Source organism: Chelonia mydas, chromosome 2 (assembly GCF_015237465.2).
Source record: "Chelonia mydas isolate rCheMyd1 chromosome 2, rCheMyd1.pri.v2, whole genome shotgun sequence".
Taxonomy (NCBI): Eukaryota; Metazoa; Chordata; order Testudines; family Cheloniidae; genus Chelonia; species Chelonia mydas.
Window position 1 is genome coordinate 116,859,020 of NC_057850.1, and position 24,480 is coordinate 116,883,499.

At 41.1% G+C, this 24,480-nt stretch overlaps 1 protein-coding gene across 4 annotated transcripts in view; it reads right to left on the bottom strand.

Moving 5' to 3' along the window:
- Window positions 1-17,166: 17,166 nt before the first annotated feature.
- The window catches only part of EXOC2 (exocyst complex component 2), a 188,979-nt gene continuing 181,665 nt past the window's right edge, over window positions 17,167-24,480 (bottom strand). For 3 of the 4 annotated variants that reach the window (XM_037893243.2, XM_043540186.1, XM_037893242.1), the window contains 3 exons: window positions 24,302-24,363; window positions 23,220-23,279; window positions 17,167-18,972 (listed from right to left, as the gene is read on the bottom strand). In XM_037893243.2, coding sequence (XP_037749171.1) covers window positions 18,882-18,972; window positions 23,220-23,279; window positions 24,302-24,363 — 213 coding nt within the window. In that variant the 3' untranslated portion in view covers window positions 17,167-18,881. Of the gene's footprint in view, window positions 18,973-20,429; window positions 22,365-23,219; window positions 23,280-24,301; window positions 24,364-24,480 lie in introns of those variants that run through there. The other variant, XM_043540185.1, reaches the window with a different exon arrangement.

Consider the following 24,480-nt stretch of genomic DNA (forward strand, 5'->3'; position numbering starts at 1 on the left):
CAGTCCTGGGGATGCACATCGCCTCAAATGCTGTGAGGAGCAGGTGGGACCATGGTCCTGCGCTCCCCCATTATCCTTGGAGTGGACTGGTTGCAGGGCAGGAGCAGGCTGCACCTCTTTCAAGGACAGTAGAGCTTGCATGCAATTGTGCTTCCTGGAGGGGCAATGCTTCCCTGAGCCTTGACTGTGGTGGGGCAAGCCGAACTTTACCCCAACCCAGGCTGGGGTCCAAATGGCACAATTTGGCTCCCAAACATAAAGTGACTTTCCCCTTTCTGCCCTATTCTTTTACACCATGTTACCTTTCCAGGCTGTGACAAAATGAACAAAACCTTTGTGAAGCTGGAGTCGAGGTTGAAATCTTGTATCAGTGATTAGCGCATTAAAGGGTTTGATAAAAAACACTGGCATGGCCAAAAAACCCAAATCAGACTCACGGCTTGAGAAAGGTGCAAGCTTATTAAAAGAAAACCAAAGCAAACCTCAACGCTGAAAGAAGCCAGGAAACGAGACCTGAAGGTTGGTATTCCAACCAGTCTAACGTTTAACAGCAAGGAAGTTCAGTTAGTTCGGGACTGTAGTTGAACTGCCTCACTCTCCCCTCCCCACGCTAAGCAGCTTGATAAAGAGCAGGAAGCATGTTAAAGAACAAATTGGCCGCCAGCCACAGAAATGAAAAAAAAAAAATAACCCACTTTTCAAAGGGGAGGAACCTAAGAGTCATTTAGCGAGATTCACTCATACATGTATAAGCTCAGATAAAAAGGGAACAAACTGCTTAACCCAGCTAGAGCAATCTTGGCATATATTCTTCATCTTAGACCTTGTTGATGGGAAATGTTGTGTGTATAGTGTATGAATTCAGGCAACACCCAACAGCAAGCAGCACACAGCAAGCTGATTTCCAGATGAATATTTACTACGATGTGGTCAGTAGAGGTTGACCATATTGGGTGCATGTCTGATTGTCATACCCATACGGTCACTTAGTAGTAAATATAATTTTAAAACAACCTTTTCTTTTAAACTAAATCTTCATTTTATGACTTCAGAACAGTTATAGGAGTCATATGGAGCTCTCCTGGGGCGTGTCTACACTGTCAAAAAAGGTGTGCTCTTACCTTAGGCTAGCTAACCCCTGTTAGCTAACTTGGATTAAAACAGCAGTGAAGATATGGTAACTCAGGTTCAACCTGAGGGGCCCCTATAGGCTTTAACTCAATGGTGTAGTGGTACAAATAGAAGTGGGTAAACTAATCTAAACTCCATATTCTCCAAATGAGAAGTGGCTAAACTCCATTTACTCATATCTACCCTTGACAACTTAACTGCTTTAACTTGAGTTGGTAATCCAAATTAACTATTAACTGCTACTTTAACCAGAGTTGGCTAGTATAGGCTAGCTAACCAGAATTAAAAATACACCTTTTATTTTATTTATTTATTTATTTTTTTGCAGTGGACACACACTTATCATTATAACAAACTATATAACCTATTCAGCATGAACTGGCCACAAGACTCGAGAGGCTGTTTGAGGATCTGAAGCGTGTTTTTCAAATGTATACCTTTCCTGAAAGCAAGATATTAAGGTTTAAGATAATAAAAAGAAAGAACACATGTTTCTTGATCTACTATAGTGGCACTCTAATCCTGATAGCATTGGGAAAACTGCAGTCAAAGAAGGTGATTTTAAAATCTGAATGCTCATTTTCAGAGGATAACAAAAATGACTGGGTTTATACCTGATATTTGACATGATTTGCTGCTTATGGGAGACTTGGGAAGGTGCACGTCTAGTGGTTAGAACACAGAACTGGGAATTTGCATCCCTAACTCTGTCACTGATTCACTGTGTGACCTTGGATGAGTCACTCAACTTCTCCATGTCTCAAGTGATACTTCTATAAAATGAGGCCGATAATACTGACATGGAGAACTGTCTCTGAACTGATAAACACATGGGAATTTTGTCATTGACTTCTCGGGGGCCAGGAGTTCACCCAGGTAAGCATTTTGAGGTCCTGAGTTGAAAGACCTCATTTTGGCATTATTATAATTCTATTTCTCTGAATTTGTAAACTAATTTTTTCACATGGAAATAGATCTCATGTTAGGGTATTGTTTAACTAGCATGGTGCTGATTTCTCTGAAAGTTGACCAAGTCGTGGTCATATATGGTCATTTATAGCTCTTAGTACAATGCTCATCTATGGTATTTGCCATTCTTTCCATACCATTCCAAATCATGCAATTTTAGAGGAGGAACAATAAGCACAGGTTAGAGGAGAAAATGCTAACGTTAAAGTTAAAATAGAAGCTCTAGAGCTACTTGGGAGAAAAAAGTACACAAATACACATTTCATGTAACATATGACCAAATACATAATCAATATTGTCTCCAATATAGCTCATATGTTTGGAACTACAGCCCTGCCTCCACTTATGCCTGTGTTTAATTTTAAGCATATGAATAGTTCCAAATTACTAAGCTTAGCGCTGTTGGTCTCTCTCACAACTGGTCCCTCCACTTAGCAGCTAACTAAAGTCAAATGGTCTCTAGACAGAAGGCGACATAGGCTTTCCAAGTAAAGATGACAGGTTTTTTTTGCACAGAACACATTATCATTAGGGCTGATTGAATTTTTTCCATCAAAACTTCTTTTTTAAAATGTCAGTGTTGGTCAGAAACAAGTTTTTTCTGCTTTTCACAAAAACCTGAAAAATTTCCAAGAAATATTTCAATGAACATGAACAACTTTCATTTTTGTAAAAAAACAAAAAACAAAAAACCCTGACCAGTTCTGACTATGCTGTACAAGTTCTTAGTATTCAAAATATCCCGCCATGTTATCTTCCTCTTCTATGTCATCGGTTCTCTTGTGGCTTATACTAAGGCTATGTCTATACTGCATGCTTCTTTCAGTGGTGTGCAGAGTATGTACTCAGGTAGTCCCCCCTCCACCCTGCACGTGCTTAAGTATACACAAGCAGAGTACAGACATGCCTGAATGGTGTGAATATGTACCCATGTGCATATTCTACACTAGTGGCTCTCAATCTTTCCAGACTACTGCACCCCTTTCAGGAGTCGGATTTGCTTTGTGCACCCCAAGTTTCACCTCACTTAAAATCTACTTGGTTACAAAATCAGACTAACATATAAAAGTGTCCTAGCACACAATTGCTGAACGATTGCTCACATTCTCATTTTTACCATATAACTATAAAAGTAATCAATTGGAATATAAATATTGTACTTACATTTCAGTGTATAGTATATAGAGCAGTATAAACAAGCTGCTGTATGAAATTTTAGCTTGGACTGCCTTCGCTAGTGCTTTTTATGTAGCCTGTTGTAAAACTAAGCAAATATCGTGTTCAGTTGACATACCCCTGGAAGACCTCTGCGTACCACATGGCTACATGTACCCCTGGTTGAGAACCACTGTTTTTCATGGCTCTCTACTTGCCCAAGCCATGCCTTCCTGTCTACACTGCTATTTTTAGCCATGCAGTGTCTGTGCTACATCTCAGCTGCGGGAGCATTTCCCAGCTGCAAGGCAAGACTTGGGCAGTGGGGAGAGGATCTGACAGCAGGGAAAGGCTCCACCCAGCTCCCCACTGCTGGTGCCTTTCCCCATTGAAGCAGTGAAGAGGCAGCAAGAAAAGGTTCTGGCAGCTCGTTGCTCCTGGGGCCCTTCCCCACCATAGGAGGCTTCCACTGCTGGAGCCTTCCCTTGCTGCACAGACACACTCTGGCAGCAGGGAAAGGCTCCAGCGGGAAAGGCAGTGGGGATCCTTTCTCTGCTGCCTCCCCCCAGCGAGAGCCTTACACTGACACCTGTAGCTACACACTGCAGTGTGGGCATAGCCTGTTTTTCACTGTGGCGTACAGCTACATGTACCCTATACACTGCCGCCAGTGGTGTGTGGTGTAGATGTAGCCTAAGATTTGTAAGCTTTCTAGGGGAAGGGATTGTCTTTTTGTTCTGTATTTGTACAGCACCTAGCGCAGTGGGGTCCTGGTCTGTGACTGGGGCTCCTAGACCCTGTTCTTCCCTGCTGCAATCTTCATTCTACTCCTTTCACTCTCTCTCTCTCCAAGCGTAACGGGCATCATGCTACCATAATTACCTCCCCCTTTCTCTTCAAAGAAAGAAAATTTCTTTTCAGCTACACGCTTATCTACATCATGCTGTGACTGGACAACAGCCTGTCCCACATCCTCTGTATTCAAAGGGACCACTCAGTCCCCAACTTCCTGCTTCCCCCCAACCCTCCCCAGAGCAAAATAGACTGAGTTCTGTGAACTTCGCTAGCAGAAGTGCCACGTGGTTTAAATATCGTTGTGTTACTGGTAGTGGAGAAAGAAAACGTAGGTTTAGGTCCCATATAAATAGCAGGGCACAGCCTCCCAAACACAAAAGTCAGAATTGTTGAAATGTTCCTCAGACCCCTGACTAGTACACGGACATGGAGTCTACTGTGGATGGTGGTGGTGGTCTGACTTTACCCTTCCCGGCTACACTATGCATGTACATGAGTGATGCCATTATTAACGCGTCTGGGACAATGAAATGTGGTGAAGAGAGAGAAAACTGGAGATTCAATAACTGCATTTTGAAGAAATTATTTCAACTTTTCAGAAGTGATTTATTGCAATGTACAAGGTAGGGCAGGGACAGACAATCCTGACCAGCTGTGATTTTAATATATGGACTGGGGTCAGTTGTTGCTGCTCTTCAAGCGTATGAGGAGCTGTAGAAAGTTCTCATTTACAGCTTTGAAATATGAATCCACTAGATGAAGGTGGCGTATGATTGGGTTTGGCAGTATTCAATTTTTTATAGAGAATCTTGGCAGATAATATCAACGTTTATTTTTAAGCATTTCCCCCCCTGATTTTTATCTATTTAAATTTTATGGGCGGGTGGGCCAGACAATAATTATTTAATGACAATAGCCATTGGGATTCGAGACGTTAATAACCATTAAAACACAAATTGTCAACATCACATACCAAAATATAGAAAGAAAATATTATGAATTCAAACTCAAATATGTTCCCAAGAAGTTTTTTTTTCTTTTTCACTTTGCCTATATGTAAATGTCAGTTATTATCAATGGAAATTTTTTTTGTCACACTGTGTGAGTCTAGTGAAATCAACGTTTACCGACATTTACTGATAAAAATCTAATTTTCCAAGCCTACATATGACACACAACGCTCACTGCTCTAGGTGTTTTCTACAGGTGCAGAGAAGAGAAGTTTACTCACCTTGTGCAGTAACTGAGGTTCTTCAAGAAGGTTGTCCCTGTGGGTGCTCCACTTTAGGTGATGGCGTGCCCCTGCACTGGTAATTGGAGATTTGCAGGAGCAGTGCCTGGTTCGGTTGCAGATGCGCCGTCGCCATCTCTTGCCGCTCCAGGCGGGTACATAGCACTGTGCAACACCCCCTCCCCTCCCGGGGTTCCCTCTTTACCTCAAAGTACCTAGTGTGAAAACTCCGAAGCGGGGGGTAGAGGGTAGTGGAGCACCCAGAGGGACAACCATCTCAGAGAACCTCAGTTACTGCAAAAGGTGAGTAACCTTCTCCTTTTCTTCTTCTTCTTTGAGGAGTGTTCTTGTGGGTGCTCAACTTTTAGATGACTGTCGAGCAGTGCCCCTCAATGGAAGGGAGGGGCTTCAGAGTTGCAGTCATGGCAGACGATAAAACCATTAGTCCGAACAGAGCATCTGATGACATGCTAGATATGATATCATAGATGAATGCTCTTTGGCAGAGGTTCTCAGACTGTGTTCGGTGGACCACCAGTGGTCTGCGAGCTGATCCGCAGATAGTTCCCTCTCAGATGCACGCCTGGGCAGCCGCACACAAGAGAATGAAGCCACACAGGCCCGGCTCAATTAAATGAGGTGCCTGGACCCTGGAGAAGATGCACATGTAAGGTGAAGTGGTGGCCTGGAGGGAATAGGGAGCAGTGGCGTGAGAAGAGGGGGTGGGGGGAATTTGGGATGTGCAGGGCTGCGGCGGCTAGAAAAAGAGGCGGCTTTCCCCAGCTCCAGGGCTGCGGCTGCTGGGGAGAGATGGCCCTCCTTCCCTACCCAGCTCGGTGGCTGCTGCGGTGGGGGAGAGAAGACACATCCATTGCATTAGAAAGGTAAAACTGCTGATATGAAAATGAGAGTTGTCTGCTTTTATTTGTAGAACAAAAAAAGTTAATTAAGGGTTTTTTTTTTTTTATATAGTGCTTTTACCCAAAGCACTTTACAATAGTTAGGTCATGGTACAAACAACATTTGGAAAGATCATTAAGTGGTCCGCTGAGAACCTCAGCAATTTTCAAGTGGTCCGTGGAAAAAAAAGTTTGAGAACCACTGCTCTATGGCATAACGTTGTGTAAAGGTGTGGGCTGATGCCCATGTTGCTGCTTTGGAGATATCCATAGTGGGCACATTGTGAAGGAAGGCTATCAAAGTAGACAGAGCTCTGGTGGAGTGTGCATGGGTCCCCGGTGGGGGTTTTAGGCTACGTCTATACTATGGACCTCACAGTGGCACAGCTGTACTGCTGCAGCTGTTGTTGATAACAAAAGTTAATGCACCCGGAGATCCATTTAGATAGCCTCTGTCTAGATATGGTATCTCCTTTTGATCATTCTGTGATGGAAAGGAATAATTTTGGTGACTTTCTGAAAGTCTCTGTTCTCTCGATGTAAAAGACTAGCGCCCTTCGGATGTCTAGGGTATGCAGTGCTGGTTCTCATTTATTCCTATGCAGATTTGGGAAGAATGATGGGAGATGAGTGGACTGATTCATATGGAATGAGGAGACAACCTTAGGTAAGAACTTGGGATGCAGTCTTAAGGTAACCTTATTTTTGAAGAATGTTGTATATGGGGAGTGTGTGCTGTGAGGGCTCTCAGTTCCCTACCCACTGAGGGGACATGATGGTGATGAGGAAGGGCATCTTCATCGAAAGGTGGAGTAGTGGACATGCGGCTAGTGGTTCAAATGGGGGTTCGGTAAGGCCTTGTAACACCTGATTGACATCCCATGATGCAGTAAGGGTTTGTATTTTGGGGGTAGATGTTACGAAGGCCCTTGAGAAAATGCTTGGTGATTGGGTGAGTGAAAATTGAGAACTCATCCATCTTGTGGTGGAACGCTGTGATAGCTGCAAGATGTACTTTGACCGACCTCATGGAGAGGCTCGATTTCTTAAATTCCAATATATAGTCCCGTACCAATGGTAGAAGAGAGGAAACCAACATGATTTGTCTGTTTTGGCACCATGTATTGAAATGCCTTCATTTGTGTAGGTATGTATGTTGAGTAGTTGCTCTATGACTATTTAACAGACTACCCTTACTTCCTCTGAACAGGTCATTTTGGCTTCTCGGAGCCACAGAGTAGCTACCTCTGGAGGTGAAGTCTTGCCAGATTCGGGTGGTGAACCTGGCCCACATACTGGGAGGAGAGGAGGTAGAAGAGGAAAAGTGCATGATGGGCACACGGCCATCTTTAGGATGTAAGGAAACTACATTTGCCTGGGCCACGTGGGGGCTATTAAGATGACTCTACAGTTGTCTGTCCTGATCTTGTGTGTGACCCATGCTAGAAGAGAGGCCAGAGGGAAGGCGTCCCATTTGATGAGAAAAGCATTGCCCAGGGAACGGGGACCTAATCCCACTCTGGAACAGAAATGTGGTCACTTGGCGTTTTGAGTTGTCGCAGAGAGGTCTACAGCTGGGGACTCCCACTGTTTGAATACATTCTGTAGTACTCCAGTCTTGGGAAAATTTTCTGCTTAGTGCATCTGCAGTGGTATGCTGCCCATGGGTCCCACTATAGCTGTGGTGGGAAAGGCATGAGTGGTGGCATCCAGGGGTGTCCATACAAGTTCTGAATTTCAGGTTCCAGGTGATAGTCCCTTTGTTACAATGGACCTGCTCTGGTAGATGTATGGGGAGGTGAAGAATGATGGGAGGAGTAGATTTCTCCATCCTTGTCACCCTCATCACTTGAAAAGGGAGGAGCAAATCTAGATGGTATGGTAAGATGGCTTGTATGGAGCCTGCTGGAGTGAGGTTGATACTGAGGAGAGGAGAGTCCGGTGTCGAGGAGACTAGGAGATTCTTGTGGCGAAGGAATTGCAGCGGTACCAAGAGCATAGGTATCGAGGAAGGTGTTTGGTGGTACCGATATCTGGGGTGCAGTTGTTGGTGCTGAGGATAGACTCTGCGCACTGTGGAGACAGAAGGTGGTGCCATAGCCTCCAGTGATGTCAAGCTGCTCGGTGCCGAGTGCCTCATCGACTCCAATGGTACTGAGGCAGAAGGTTTCGCTTTCCCATTGCTGCGCTTGTCTGAGCTAGCCTGCTAGTGCAGTACCCACAATACCAGATGGTCCCTCAGAGGTGGAAGGTCCCAGTGCAGTTGGTACTGATAGGGTCTGCTGAGTCAGAGAATGTGGTTTCTTGGTGGGTTTTCTCCCATGAGGGAGGACAATATGCTGATCTAAAGGTTCACTATCAACTAAAACTTAATATCCTAATATAAGAGAAAAAAGGGTGTGGTTTTTTTAGAGACATAAAATAAACAGTGAAGGAGAGGTAATTATAAACTAGCCAACAATGAACTATTCACTAAATAACCAGACTAGCTAGATTAAAGTAGTGAATACATTCCGTGGTACTCCAGTATTCAGTGTTTATATAGATACAACATACAGAGGCGCTGCTAAGTGCTTCGACTTAAGCCAAAGGTGGTAGAGAAGGAACGGGGTGGGGGTGGGGGGTTACACGGCACTATGTAGCCACCTGAAGCAGTGTGAGATGGGTACAGCACATGTGTGACCCAACCAGGCACTACTTCCACAAATCTCCGACTACAGGAAATCGCCTAAAGAGGAGCACCCACAGGGACACTCTTCAAAGAAGAACTGAGGGATTCAGGTTCCCACAGAAAGTTATGGGCAGATTTAGTGAGAAACTATGTATGAAGAAAAATTGCAGATTCTTCAGGGCTTCCTGAGGAGGCAGTTTCTGGCAGGAAGTTCTCTCGGTACACGTGCCTTTTTGCAGCAATACAGAGGAAAGACACCCAACCATTCATACGAGACCACAACATTTTTTCTGAGCCCTCATTAGCTCTTCATATATTCATTATACATTTATCTATTACTAATACCAACACTGATGAGGGGGATGTCAAGATTTTTCTACATGACTGGGCCTCCCAGACTTTCCACTTGAGAAAAGACATCACCACCACCACCACTCTGATATGTTGATTTCAACGAGAGTCCAGAAAACCCTACACGGCCAAGTTTAATACAGCACCAGCAATGGAATCACATAAAGCTGCAAGACATCAATCAGAAACTTCTCCAAAGCATAATCTCAGAAAGTCAAATGTTGCCAAAAGACATGTCATTGAACCAGCTGCTAGAGATACGAAGTTGAGTTTAACATATCTGTTTTATTAGTAACATCCAAGAGTTATCCGTAATACAAAACACTTGCGGATTTCAGTCAACGGCCACACAAAAAAGAAAGTCTTTTCAAAGAGGCACATTCTCCCTTTATTTTGCAAGAGACCGATCTCCCATTGGTCTCAATGGATGGTGCACTCTGAGGAGCATAATGCTTTATGCACACAGGCACTGGTTATTATGTGAACATGTGTCAACAAGCTGACACTTTGGTACAGCCACCCTTCAACTAACCTAGGGCTTGGGCTACTTAGGTTCAAGTCAGTACTCTGCCATGGACTTTTAAAATGACATTGGGCTAGTCCCTTCCCCTCTCCGTGTCTTAACTCCATGCCTGGACAATGAGGATAACAGCACGTTGCCTCACAGGGCTTCTGTGATGGAAAATACTTTACAGACTGTCAGGTGCCCAGATACTACGCTGATGGGGGCCTAAATACCTAAAATCGAGAGCTAGGGCTGTGCTTTTGAAAAGAATTCAGAGGTATTTTCATAGAGTTTGAGATCAAAAGGGACCCTCAAGTCATCTAGTCACATCTCCTGCATGGCACAGGCCACCAACACCAGCCAGCGCCCGCACACTGACCCCAGCTGTCACATCTTAGTACACAATTCAGGTATGATCCTGCCGTTCTTTTATGATGATACTTTAAAAAAATATATGCAGCACATCCTTAACCTGTGGGATTTAATTGTCAAAAGGTATCATCGAGGACAACAGCTTAGTAGGAATCAAAAAAGTATTCAGTGTTTATATAGATAAGGAGAAATCCAGTCAAATTAGATAGCAACCCCCCCCCCACCCTGCTTTTTTTTTTTTTTTTAAGGGATACAAGTCCTAGTGATTCAGGGTATAAGCAGCTGACCACAGCTGCTAGCACATAACCTATTCAAGCAGCAGGTATTTGCCAGTGTCAGAGACAGGATAGTAAATGGACCACAGGTCTGATCCCACCCGGCACTCTTTATGTGATGTACCTCTCTCTTTGTGCTGAAGAATTTAAGGTGTTCTCCTCAAGGACATTATTATTTTGCGAGCTTTCAGAATGCATGATAGATTTTTTTCTTACAACATGAAGGATTTTATTGACGTTTACTTCTATCTTGTGGCTGGTGGCATTTTATAAACTCCGATGATCATAGCTAACATGGCATTGTGCAACTTGGATGGAGGGATCAGCTTCTGCCACTTTGAAAGTCTGATGTTAAAATGCCTGAACAGAAAAATTTGGAGGCTGTCTCCCCATGCAGGCCATGCTTTTGTGATTAGAAAAGTTGCATTCAAACATTTACCTTATAACGTTTCAGAGTTGTCCTGGCTTTATTAATGGATTCCCATAACTCTCTGTGAACCTACCTACTTATTTAGTTCACAACCCAAAAATACTAAGTAGCACATCAGCATTTCAATTTTATAAGTATCTACAGAATATCTAAAAGATTAGCTGAAAGGGGAAATCACCTCTTTGTCAATATAAAAAATGCAAGCCACTTCAATGAACAAAATTCATCAGAAAATGTGAGTAATGAACAGTGATGAGGATTTTCTCATCTTGCTCATTTTAAATTATATGCTAGCTGACTGGATAGTATATGCTGAAAATCTGCTTATGACCAAATAAAATAAAATAAAAATAAAAAATTGAGGAAAGTGCTCTTTTTGCTGAAGCAGGATCTTCCACCACAGTGAGAATTTCAACATACTTTTGTTGAATTAACAGAAATGTCAAAGGCACAAAACCCCCATGCCACGGAAATTGAGACAGACCAGGACCTCCCAGTTGTTCCTAGATCACCCAAATATTTAGAAACAGGCAGGGAGGTTCCATTTAAGACCAAATTCAAATCATATCTCACCTTGTTGTTCCCTCAATCTCTGTTACTGACAATGAGTAATTTACAGATGTTTCATCCAGAAAGATGCCAAATGGTCTAAAAGCCGAACATAAGTATATAGTATGCACCAAGATCTGCTACAGATACAACTGAATTCAGATTTCTATTCTGATCCTCCTTTTTCAAAACTTTCCAACTCAAAAGGAATTTGAGAATTTTCTATACAAGAAGGAAGTTTCAGCAGAATTGGTTACACTATTTTATGCAATGAGAACATGAGGAAAAGAAAACACATTTCCCCCATATATTCTGATCAGAAAAGGTTCACTTTGACAACTGAAAAACAGCTGCATTTAGAAAAAACTGTGTCTTACCAGTTAATTTCATTAGTCCTAAAATAGCAAGATCTTTTGTTACTAATGGAAGGAGGCATACTAATGGGTGTCTACACTACTTTATTTAAGTTGCCCACAACTATCTTCTTTTAAAGGACTTAAACGGATCACTTGATAACCCGTCTGTTCATTCCCTTTGGGGCACCTGCCATTGGCCACACTCAGAGGACAGGATACTGGGCTTGATGGACCTTTGGTCTGACCCAATATGGCCGTTCTTATGTTCTTAAGCACTTTGGGTATGTCTACACTACAATTAAAAACCCACGGTTGGCCTGTGCCAGCGGATGTCAGGCACATGGGGCTTGGGCTGTGGGGTTGTTTAATTGCAGTGTAGATATCTGGGCTTGGGCTGGGACTTGGGCTTTAGGATCCTGCAAGGTGGGAGGATCCCAGAGCTTTGTCTGAAGCCCAAGCCAGAACGTCTACACTGCAGTTAAACAGTTCCGCAGCCAGAGACCAACAAGCCCAAGTCAGCTGGCATGGGCCAGCCACTGGTGTCTAATTGCAGTGCAGACATAATCCTTTAAGTGGGTTTGTTCAGGACTTTACATAAGGGCCTGCCTACTCCATCGGGGAAACTGGAAGAACTTGTAAAACATCACAGGCCAATAGCTCTGTATTAAAGAACTTATGCCAATTAAGGATGGATGAGTTCTGAACATCTCAATTGAAGGTCTTTTAGAATCTCTGCACTTGGAATTAATGGTGCTCATGAGCCGTAGAGGATAAGAAGGCTGCTGCATCACAGAGCCTTTAACACATGGTAGCTCTAGATGAAGAAACTTACAAAGGTGAAGACAAACGTTTGTAATACTCCTCTCAGAAAAATAGCTCTGGATTTTTTTTTTTTTCTGTTCAACAATCCAAAAAACAAAAACAAAATGCAAAAGACTACTGTTTGCTGAAATGCTCAAGTAGAAATATCAAGCATGCAAAAGTCAGAACATTCTAACAGAGAATGCCGCTCTTGTAAAAGTATCTTGTCTACATTTCACATTATGTAGCATTTTCTCTTTTTGTTCCCATTGAGTGAAAGGATATATAGAAGCAGCCTTAACTTTAGGAATCGCCTGACATTTGCATACATGTTATTTGAATCTTCACCGTGCATTAATGCTAGGATTTTGCATTTAATAAGAAAATCACTTCGCTTACCACTGGAAGAAAAACAGCCACCTCTGGAATGAAATGCAGCTGCTGTCAGCATTACTGCACAACAGTTTAGGGAAAGAAATTAATAGCAGTATAGAAAATATGCTCTTTGCATTTGTCTATACAGTGTCTACAACACTGAGATCATATTATATCGTATTAATACTATCATATTATAAACCATTAACAATAAAATAATATCCATTTGAAACTGCAGTGTGAACCTTTTAAAATTCAATTTTGTGTCATTCAATAGACACTTAGTGCCCCCCAACATTCTTCCAGTATAGATTGCTACTTGCTACACAATCACCCTCATTTCCTGAAGCACCTGTTGTTTTGTTTACTATCCACATGATCACCAGGCCCCAGACCTTCCTAATATATGAAAAGTTTACGATTGTTACTCAAGGTGGGATAGCAGTTGGGTAGTAACAGCTTTTGGTCACTATCTGCCTTTGCCTTGTCATTAAGCAGTGACATAGAGGTAACAAAGTCTAAACCCCCTTATTAATTCCCTCGAAGCCATTCTGTCCCCTGGACAGATATAAACAAATGCGTCAGCCCCATTAAAAAAAGATATCTGAGATCAAAAGGAGCAAATAAGAGTCCCTATCTAATAAACGTTTTAATTGTTTGACATTATTTTAAAATTGCTTAGCCTTTTTCCTTGGGTATAAAATTTGATCCTGGACTAAGAACTTTTAAGTTAATTACCATGCCAGAGTGATTATTTTACTGCTGTGTGACAGTATGGAACAGACTTGCCATCACTCTAGTCTCATTTGAGGTCTGCCATCAGTGTAACAAGGCTAGGTGCAGATGTAGTTCACATCAAGTCCTGAAACCCAGACACTCCAAATCATATTTATGCTCTCCAGCACAATGTAATAAGCTCTAGTGGCACGGCAAGGACTACAAGCGCTGCCAATTGTTTTGACAAGTCACATATCTTTTACCAGCTCTAGCCAAATATTACACTTCAGAGTGCCCACGTGTGCCACAATTCATAACATGAAGCAGATTTGCTGACACATACAAGTGTCCTCTTATTGTCACAGATCAAGATGGGTCCAAATTCAACCCTCAGATCAAAACACCCAAAACTGGGCAGCGTTCAAGATCCAGATCTGAATTTTAGGGTTTGAGCCCATCTGTAGGATTAGATACCATTTTGCTTGTATTTCAATTTTCATTTATTCTGATAAAGGTCACTGTAGATTTCACATTGCAAAATGGTTCCACAACATGTGTAGCAAATACAAAAGATGCAGGGCTCATTCATTCCCTAGTGAGATCCCAGATTGGGACAGATGTTAACTCTGTCTCTTAGGAAGTACATTTTCTGCGTGCGCATGGGTTTTCATGTACAATTTGACAATTGGCCTAATCCGAAGCCCACTGAAGTCTATGAGTTTTTCTATTGATTACAATGGGCTTTAGATTAGGCCCAATATAACAGGAGTTTTGATATGTTTGCATGTTGTCTTTTCTAAAAAGAACTGAAGATCATATGTAATCATGGTAACAGCCAAATTCTGGTCTTGATGTTGCCTTTTTTACAAAGCCAGAATAATCTCTAGAACATGCCATTTTTGCATGATGTCACAAAATCACACACACTTAAGGAAAACACTTGAACCACTTAATTCAAAACCCCAGGGGGTCAGTTCAGAAATAGTTTCTATAATATAGTTTCTAATGCTTTAACCAGTCAAGTGTTAAATGTGTATAGGCAGGGGACTTCCAGCAAGTTCCTGGCAAGTCACAGATCTCTCTGTCAGGAAATTTCTGTGTTAATCCAATTTTTCTTTTTAATTAATCTTCCTTTCACCTAGTTTTGCATCAGTCTGAACAATACCCCTCCCTCTTTGGTGTTTAGACTTTCCAAGTATCTGCAGGCATGCATTCTGTTCCCCCATACTTGTTGCTCACCTTATATTTATTTTTTTAGGTTTTTCCTTATAGATTAATCTGTGTTGTATGTCAGTCATTTTGTGTCACTTCTTTGATTTCCCTCCAGTCTGTCTCTCTCTCTGGTAATGGATGTACCCAGAAATGAATGTTCAATAGTTGCATGGCAATAGGGTATGTGAATAAAAATCTCACCTTTAGTACACTTCTCAGGGATGCAATAGGCTTGGCAATGGTTTGGTACGTGGGTAAATTCAATCCCTCAGTCATCCCCCCTCCCCTTGTGCTACAGCACATAGAGCCCCACAGAGCTACAAAATGTCCAGCCCCAACCCCTCAGCACAAGCGTCTCACCTCCTTCTTGCTGTCAGATAGTGAATTTGTACTGGTTCTGGTATATTTAGGGCTTTTGATGCATGTGGGTGGGCAGAATTTGCTTGACATCCTTGATCCACAAATCACGGCCCCAATTCTGCAAAGACTTACACACAAGTTTCACTTTAAGTACGAGTAGTCCCCTGCCTATTCATAAAGTTAAGAGTGTGTGTAAATGTTTGCAGGATTTTGGTCCACGTTTCCAATCTTCTAGGTTCTTCTGTATTATTTCTCTGCCCCAAGAGTGTTCAACAACTCTCTATCAAATATAATCTGCAAATTTCATTGATGTACTCTATACCTTCCACAGCCTATTAATGAAGATGTTTTAAAAACTCAGGTTTGTTTGCCAGGATTTGTTCTTCATTCCCACACATTGCTTGTTTCTTTTGGTGACACTATCCTCTGTATGTTTATGGATTGTCCCCTTATTTGTTTAATTATTTTACGAGGGAGTGATGTTCACTTTAACTGAGTCACTCCTCCCCTGATTACGTTTTTTTTCTTTTTTAACTTCAGTACCCCATTTGCTTTCCCCCAATCTTTTGGTACCACCCCAATCATCACTGACTTTTTGAAAAGTAATTCTCAGTAGTTCAGTAAATTAGGGCTCATCTACCCAGTGTACTAGTTTGCACTAGGGTGGCATAAATTCTAATGGGCACTAATTTGGGGCACACTAACTGGTATGATGTGTGGACCCTGTTGGCACACAATAAAAACTCCCTAGTGTGCATTAACATAGCACTGTTTGAAACAGGACTGCATTAGCATGCACTAGGGAACTTTCATTGTGTACCAGCAGGGTCCAGAAGGAACAGGTAATGCAAAACACCCTAACGTGCTGGAATTTACACCCCACTCACATGGACAAGCCCTTTGTGAGCTAATTCCTTAACACCTCAAGATGCATAACATCTGGACACACTGAGATGTGTATTTCCTGCACCTGTTATTTTTAATGAAGATCTATTTGTACATGCTTGTTGTCACTTCCTAATTTCCCAAGTTTATTTTTCTTTTAAATGGTAGATGAAAAGACCCCCAACAATCCAGCTCATTCTTTTAGAGTCGTCATTAATCTTTCTTAGGTATCTAGATGCTGATTCAGAAGGGATGTACATATGCATGTACATAACTTTAAGAATGTAAGCAGTCCCAATGACACTTAAAGTCAGGCATGTTCTTAAGTACCTTGCTGATTTTTGGCCTTATAGAGGCCCCTCAGTGTAGTATCTAGGTCCATTTACTAATTGACTCAGTTTTTCTCCAGTATTGCCACTAACCCGTACATCTTTATAAATACTCTTAACCCTTAAAACACTTTTGCTATCATGAAGAGTGTGTGTGTGTCTGCATGTGTGCTCTCTTCAAGTCTTATTTGACTATGTATTCTGGTGTTTTTTCCATTTCCAGTAATGTACTTTTTACTCACTGTATTTTTGAACAGGTCCTTGTGAAGCCGCATTGACCACTTCTTGTTCCTCATAATCTTCTTTTTCAGAGGAACTGTAGTCTGTTGTACCTTAATTATGGTATTTTAGCATTCTTAACCCCTCTTCCACCCAAGTGGATTTTAATAATTTTTTCCATTGCACCTTGTTCACTAGGTTTCTTCATTTCCCCCAAATCTGCTTTCTTGAAATCTAATACTCTTGTACTACACTGGTTCATGACCCCTTTCCTCACCACGTTTAATTCAAGTAACATGCGATCCCTTTCCCATTATTCTTAGCCTCTCTGCCAGTAACATTCAGCATTCTTGTAGAAAGACTCAACTAAAAGCAAATGGCTTGGCTTAGGTTTTGAAGAGAACAACCAATCTCTTGTTACATAAGGTGACCAATATAATGACGCTCTGAGGGATGTTTCTTACTTGAGCATAAAAACTTCATAAATGTTGCAACCTAGCTGATGCAAATATAAAACCTCACATATTATGTAAAGAAGGTCATAAATTCTTCAAAAATGAATTCACAGAAAGTTAATGGTCATCTTGCTTAAACACCACTTTATTATTCTGAAGTTAGTGCCTTTACAGGTCTAACAAACTGTACAATCAAACCAGAAACTGTGACTATAAATTTATATACTCAGCTTACGTTAGATAACATATTTAGGAAAACAATAGTGGTCCAGGTAACTGTTTAATACTCCCCCAATAAACATATACATTAAAAAGTTTCAGATTTTCATTAAAATCCTCTTAATGCTTATTTAGCCACATATATAGGCATCAAACTGTTTCTTACAATATTTCATAGTTTATTATTGAAGCTCTATATTTTATTTTTAAAGCATTTAACTATATTGGCAAGATAAGGAATTTCTGGTGATTCATTAAAAATGTTTTGTGAATTCAAATGATGGCTTCTGTAAACCAGGCCAAAATAACTTTAAATGCATAAACAGCAGATAAGTATTGGCCATTATTTCTTTAGTAGATCAGTAAAAAAAAAAACAACCCCCCCCCTCCCCAAAACTAATAGCCTATACTAACTAATATTTGTTTTAGTTTATGGCATCTTTATTTCCTGTACTTTACATTAAGTCACAGGATGTGAGTCTTTAGGGTCAGTAGAGAAGCCACAATACATACAGCTTCTAGGATTATACACCTATGGTAGTAAGAGCAGAATTGGTCTTTGGTCTGCCTAATCTCCACCCACTCACAACAGGAATTCAGTATTTCCTGATGAGAATGATACAACCAGGGAGGGATGGCAGACAGAGGGAGTAAGTCTAAAAGGAGGAGGAAAGGCAGGAGAGGAAGTGGGAAGGAAGCAGGAAAATCCAGTGGCCTACACTACACTATCGGTAGCTTTTTTTTTTTTTTTTTTTTTTGACTATCTGAGAAGTTGTTTGCTCTTCTGGACCTTAACTAATAAAGAATATTTGATTTAGTGAAGATTTAGATGTATTTAAAATACTGTGATGCTTGCATTTACAATGCAGAGCAGCCACTAACTGTTAAGTTGCCACTGAAAAGTACTGCTATATTTCGGCTATATATTTAACTTTGACTTTCTGACTGAACTAGAATAGAGAACACAGTATTGTCCGGCCCAGGAGATCAGCTGAATTTAAAAAACACCAAGAAGTCAGATTTGTGAGCACTTGAAGACAATGGCAGAGAAAATACCTAAAGTGTTAAATTTTTCAAACACGCAGCTCCTTTCCCCTGCATACTATATTTGAATGTGTATTAGAGCCATCTGCAGGTAGTAACATTTGTAGTATGCATCTGGATAGTTTATACCAGTTGAATCTTACAACATGCCAATATACACATCCGTTCTCGTCAGCATTCCTGTGCGACCAGGGAGCTTCAAACTGAGATATTCAGAAATGTTTAACATGCCCCATTTTCAAAAAATATTTTTAACAAATGAAATATACTTTGCGGCATACACATGAAGATTTCTCTATAAACATACAGCTAAGGAGAGGATATTAGAGCAAAGTTCGTCTAACAGCCTTGATAGGATGAAAAACAATAGATAATTTTTTTTTTTTACTGTGGCATTTCTAATAATCTTTCTTATTTTGAAGGATAACCACAGGAATCACACTATTGCTTGCCAGTAAATTGAACAACCACTCCAATGATTTAAGTATTCTGCTCAGTGTTTAAAGGAAACAGCCAGGAGTAATGGGAGTATGTTTAACTGTGTTCTTTTGTGGGATGCTTGCGTTTTGCTGTTGTCTATGTTTTCATCATTGCTGAAGAAGCTTGAAAGCAGGTGAGCTGCAGGTGCATACTACTTTTAAATTTGTTTAGTAGCTCTTCTAATAACCTGCAAAAAAGAAAACATTTTATAACTTTGGCAATTGGGAGTTTACAGATTTGGGGTGTTTCAAGTTAGGTTTATCCATTTATTTAGAAGGTAATTAATGTGGTATACATCATAAGCTCTCTGACCTTGGACACATTAAGGCAGTAATATTTCGGTATATATGAAATGTTAAGTTTCTCCAATATAGCATATCAGGAGCAAACATGCCCTACTACAAAAGCAGGTACTGTAGATGCACACCTATTTTTTAAAAAAATCCACTTATTGTGAGTAATGCAAGGAAAATCTTACTTTGTTGTGTTCAAGTTCCTCTAGTACTTTCTTACCCTCCCACAGTATCATATCAGACAACTGGGTGCTCTGAAGTAGTTTTACATCCTTTGGTAACAGATCCTGTATAGACCACGGTTAAGAGACCAGATACTTGAACAGAGAGACTGCTGATTCGTTCTAGTATGAAAATTCTTATAATTTCTCACAATATAGCAGGAAAATGACAAATTCCACTGCAGTGACACCAACAGACACATACTGGAAGCAGCAGCTTTCAGAGAATCAGTAGCGGAGCATTGGGAATGTTAGGACCACATTGTGTTAACTTGACACTTTTTTTACAATCCCACAAGCTTGTTCTTTTAGAATGCATCGCAAGAAGCCTGTTTTTGTGTGGTTGAATAAGATAAGGGAAAACCCTACTTAAAGCTTTAGCAGTTATTTCTGTGTTCTCAAATACATGGTCAACTTAAATCAGGTCAAATGCTGGCACTTGTTCACAAAACCATATATAGCTGATGTTTAGATGTACAGCAACCACAAGTTATATTTAACCTGCTGCATAACGGGACAGCAAAAATTATGTGCTCATGGAAGAACATAGCCTCAGAGGTATTATCAAGTTGTATGCTTTTGCCTTCATATAAATGATATCTTCAAAAATAAATTTTCATGTAAAAGGTGACCTGCAAAAGAAAAAAGTGGGCTTCTTTCTCCCAGCCTCCCCCCCTTTCCCCCCTCCTTATGGTCTATGTCAGGGGTGGCCAACCTGTGGCTCTTCAGAAGTTAATATGCGGCTCCTTGTATAGGCACCAACTCCGGGGCTGGAGATACAGGCGCCAACTTTCCAGTGTGCTGGGGGGTGCTCACTGCTCAACCCCTGGCTCTGCCACAGGCCCTGCCCCCACTCCACCCCTTCCCGCCCTGCCCCCTAAGCCTGCTGTGCCCTCGCTCCTCCACCCCCTGAGCCTCCTGCACACCATGAAACAGCTGATTGAGAGGCGCTGATCGGCAGGGCTGCCGGTGGGTGGGAGGTGCTGGGAGTGGCGGTGCGGGGGGGGGTGGAGCTGATGGGGAGCTGCTGACATATTAGTGTGGCTCTTTGGCAACGTACATTGGTAAATTCTGGGTCCTTCTCAGGCTCAGGTTGGCCACCCCTGGTCTAGGTCTATTTAGACTGTAAACTCTTTTGGACAGAAACTGTTTCTTTCTCTGTGTCTGTACAGTGCCTACCACCCTGAGAAAACACACACACACAAAATAATGTAGTCTGAGCTTTTTTATGTTTTTAAAGCCTGGTTTGCTACTTCGGAAGACTCTATGGTGCCGGGAGACCTAGTGAAATGGCAACATCACAGAAGTCAAGAGATTGAAAGCTGAGCAAATGCAAGGTGATGAGTTTTGCCATCAGGCTATTTAAAACTTTTTATTGTTTATGTTACCACCTATTGAACTCAGTGAAAATATTTGTGTCACAGGCATGACTAGAGGCCTCAGATGAGACTGGGGGTCCCACTGCGCTAGGCACTGTACATACACGTAATAAGAGACAGTTCCTACATCAAAGAATTTACAATCTAACACTAGCCAAAGGATGGGAGAAAGGAAGTACCGTCACCCCCATTTTACAGATATGGAACTGAGCCACAGAGCGGTTAAGTGCCTTGTCCCAAGTCACACAGGAAGTCTGTGGTAGAGCTGGGAATCGAAACCTGATCTCCTGAACAGAGGTCGAGTGCCTTAACCACAGACCATCTTTCCTCTTCAGCTACAATGCATATGGAGATTTTGTTAAAGATTCAGTGCTGTCACCCCTTTAACTAGGTCACACTGAGCATCTCAGATTGACAAGAAAACCTCCAGCAAAAGCAGGGAAAATCAGAATTCATATTTCTAAGGTAAAACTAAGCATTTTGGGGGGAGGGGGAAACCCCAACACTTTTAGGTCAACATTGAAAGAAGCAAGAAAGGAGAGCTCACACAATTTTATAAAATCCTTTGCAGGCTTCCTTTCAGCAGCTGCCAATCATTTCCTTCCAAAAACAAATAATACGTTGTGTACTGTAAAATTAACAGGTGTGTGTCTTTCCCAGGATCAGCGAGTGAAAGCACAAACAAATGAATACCCACTTCCCCAACAGCCCCTCTGGGAAGGGCTACTGAGGACATCCATCATTCACACGCAGGCAATATTTCAATATTACATGGAGTGTGTTATTGGTAACACCAGCAGCTCTATCTCATTCCATAAAAAATACATTTAACATAATTATTTGTAATTTTGTCATGAACAGTGTGGGAAGTTTACAGATGTAGTGGTAACATACATGAGAAAATAATGTAAGGTATAGAACACATCCTTAACTCTCTGGGCCTCAGAGCTGCCCTCTGGGTGGAGGTAGAGCTGTAAAAACTGTACCATGCTTTGTTTGTGAACCGCCTTCTGTAATTCAGTGCACAGTGGTTGGAAACATACCAAGCCTTATGGTTTTGTCTGAAAGTTTAATTTCGATGAACTCCAATTGCAAAGGGGAACCTTCCTTACCCCAGAAGAGGCTCCTCTCCTATCTTCAGACCCTCCTGTAGAGCTCTAAAAGGTGGGGAGAGGTCTTGAGGCTTGTGGATGACAGGAGCAAGGAGTAATTGTTGGATAAATGGATGGAGGCCCATTGCAGGGAAGCCAGGTTCACAAATTTTGTAGCTGTGCAAGCATCCTTTGCTTGTGTCTACAGAATATTGAACTAAGGTGATGTCTGAATGGATTCCGTGCAAATGTTTCACGCATCTTTGGTTTCATAGACAGAACACAAACCAATACCAAGTTTGTTTTTCTGAGATATGTGTGTGTGTTGTATGTGTAAATACATTCGTTATGGGCTCAACATTGTAAGGTGCTGTGCACTCTGGCCCCAAATCAGTGAAGTGCTAATTACATACTTCACCTTAAGTGTGTGAGTGGGCCCATTTATCACATGGCATTACTAACATGCTTTAATCTAAGAGCATATTTAAATTCTTTGCTAGACTGGGGTCACAGTGGCCATCATCTTCAGATCTGAATCCTTCTGGGCCCGTATCAAAGGCCCTTGCATAATACAATTAGGTGATGGTAAAAGTGGCTATTTTAAAAAAAGTTATTAGTTTTTAATTATATTCCAGAATCTAAGCTTTCATTTAGGAAAAAAATAAAGTTTCTAGCCCTTACAGTTGTGAACAAACAGTGGAAATGAACACAGCAACATTTGCTTGAATTTGCTGAGAGCCTGAAACAATAGGTCTGGAGACATGAATCTGTCCATTCACCACAATGTGTGTTAACTCTGAAAGTTAATTATGACAATTTAAATGTCGGCACTATTTCTGATTTTAGTATAAACATCAAGCTAATGTGCTTATCCACCACTGCTATATAGATACTGGTTTAGATGTAGCAGGGCAGAATACCTTTGTCAAGGGTTGCTGGGATGGGGAAAGAGGAATTCAATTTCCTCTTCTAAATTTAAAGGAGCGCTACATTCCCCTCTTATTTAAAGCCTTTGGATTACAAAACCAAACAAAACTGTCTTCCAAGTTCCCCAAGACACCAATTGTCAAAACCTTCTGTTTTCCTCCCTGACTATTTTTCCAATGCAGTTATTGGTATTCAATAGAATAAGACAATGCAGCACACTGAAACTTGAAAATTAGCGTGGAAAGCTATAATTGACTGTAATTCAAAAATGATACTGTATTGATTAGACTGGACTAGGGAACAGAGCAGTGACACATAAAGCCAAAGTTTCTGCTGTATAATTTAGGTCCAACGTGCCACACTGAATCAGAGCTTTGTCCTGAATCAGGGCTGCCATTCTGTGACTCACAAAAGTCAAATACCATAACTTATTCTTCAGCACCACTATTTTGGTACTGCACTAAAAAACTAGCGCTCTTGAGAGTGGTATTATAAATGTTAAAGAAAGTGCAAGTACACTTACTTTTTGTCTGCTCCACTTAAGAGTTGCGGCAGGGCTTCCAAAGCTTGCTTAAAGCTTGAGCTGTAATGCAAACATATTTAATATTTCTCAGGCATAATAGCTCTCTCTCACAGCTCCCTCCATATCTTCATGAATAGATACTTTAATTTATGAAATGTTTTGATTTAGCTAAATTAACACATTATCAACTCAACACCTCAGGCTTATGAATAATTTGAATATAGCCAGCCATAGGCTCAGGTAGACTTCTAGCCTGAACAAATTCCACAGCCACTGAAAATACCTGATCCCAGATAAACCCTGGAGATGGACAGCAAAAGTATTTATGCTGAACATAGTCGTTGTGAGGGGCCACAGAGAAAGAGGAAGTCTCTGAAATAACTGGTCTTAGTCATTTATGGTGCTATAGACAATAGTTAATCTGAATTCCACCCAGAAGTGAACAGGAATAAAATGAAGTACAGATGTATATGCTCTCACTGGCTTGCTGTACTTAAGAGACAGGCCCTGCATTCTACACTAGCTGAACAGCTGACTGGCATTCCAAGAGTCCTACATCGAGAGTGTTATAGTAGTCAAATGCTAAGTTGACAGAGCTATAGGTAACAGTGTCCAAATCTGCATTCAAGTGGGAAGGATACATTTTGGCTAACAGAAGATGAATGACCACTTCTTCTAGCGGGGATCCAGGAACCAGGAGGAGTCTGATGAGACCCAGAGACTATGAATCACTTTGTTTTGATGGCAACAAGCAGGATTTTCATTTTATCAAATCTGTGTTTTTGCCAAATTGTTTTCATCCAGATCCCTATCTCTGCCAGACACTTGGAGAGCGGGGAAGTAGTACTCCCAAAATTAGATGAAAAGATACTGCTCAAAATGTTATCATAAAAGTAACAATATTTCCCACTACCAGAGATAAGCTTAATAACAGAGTTTTCAAAGTATGCCATTGTTTGAAATTAATTTGAAATAAAATTACTTTACACAAATATTTAAGCTATATTTAGCTTATTTTAGTTTTTTCATATTTATCAGGCATTTCATTTTAAATCAACAGCACAAGCTACTTAGCATCTTACTTGCTTTCTGGCGTTAGGTATATGGCCACAGCATCTCTCAATGCACAAATTTCAAGCCTTGCCTAGAGACAGAATGTAACCATAGTTACAAATTTAAAACATTCTTTGGATAATTAAACATATATGTCACAAAGCCTCTCGCCTGTTTTCAGAAGCAAAATATTACTGCACACTGCAAC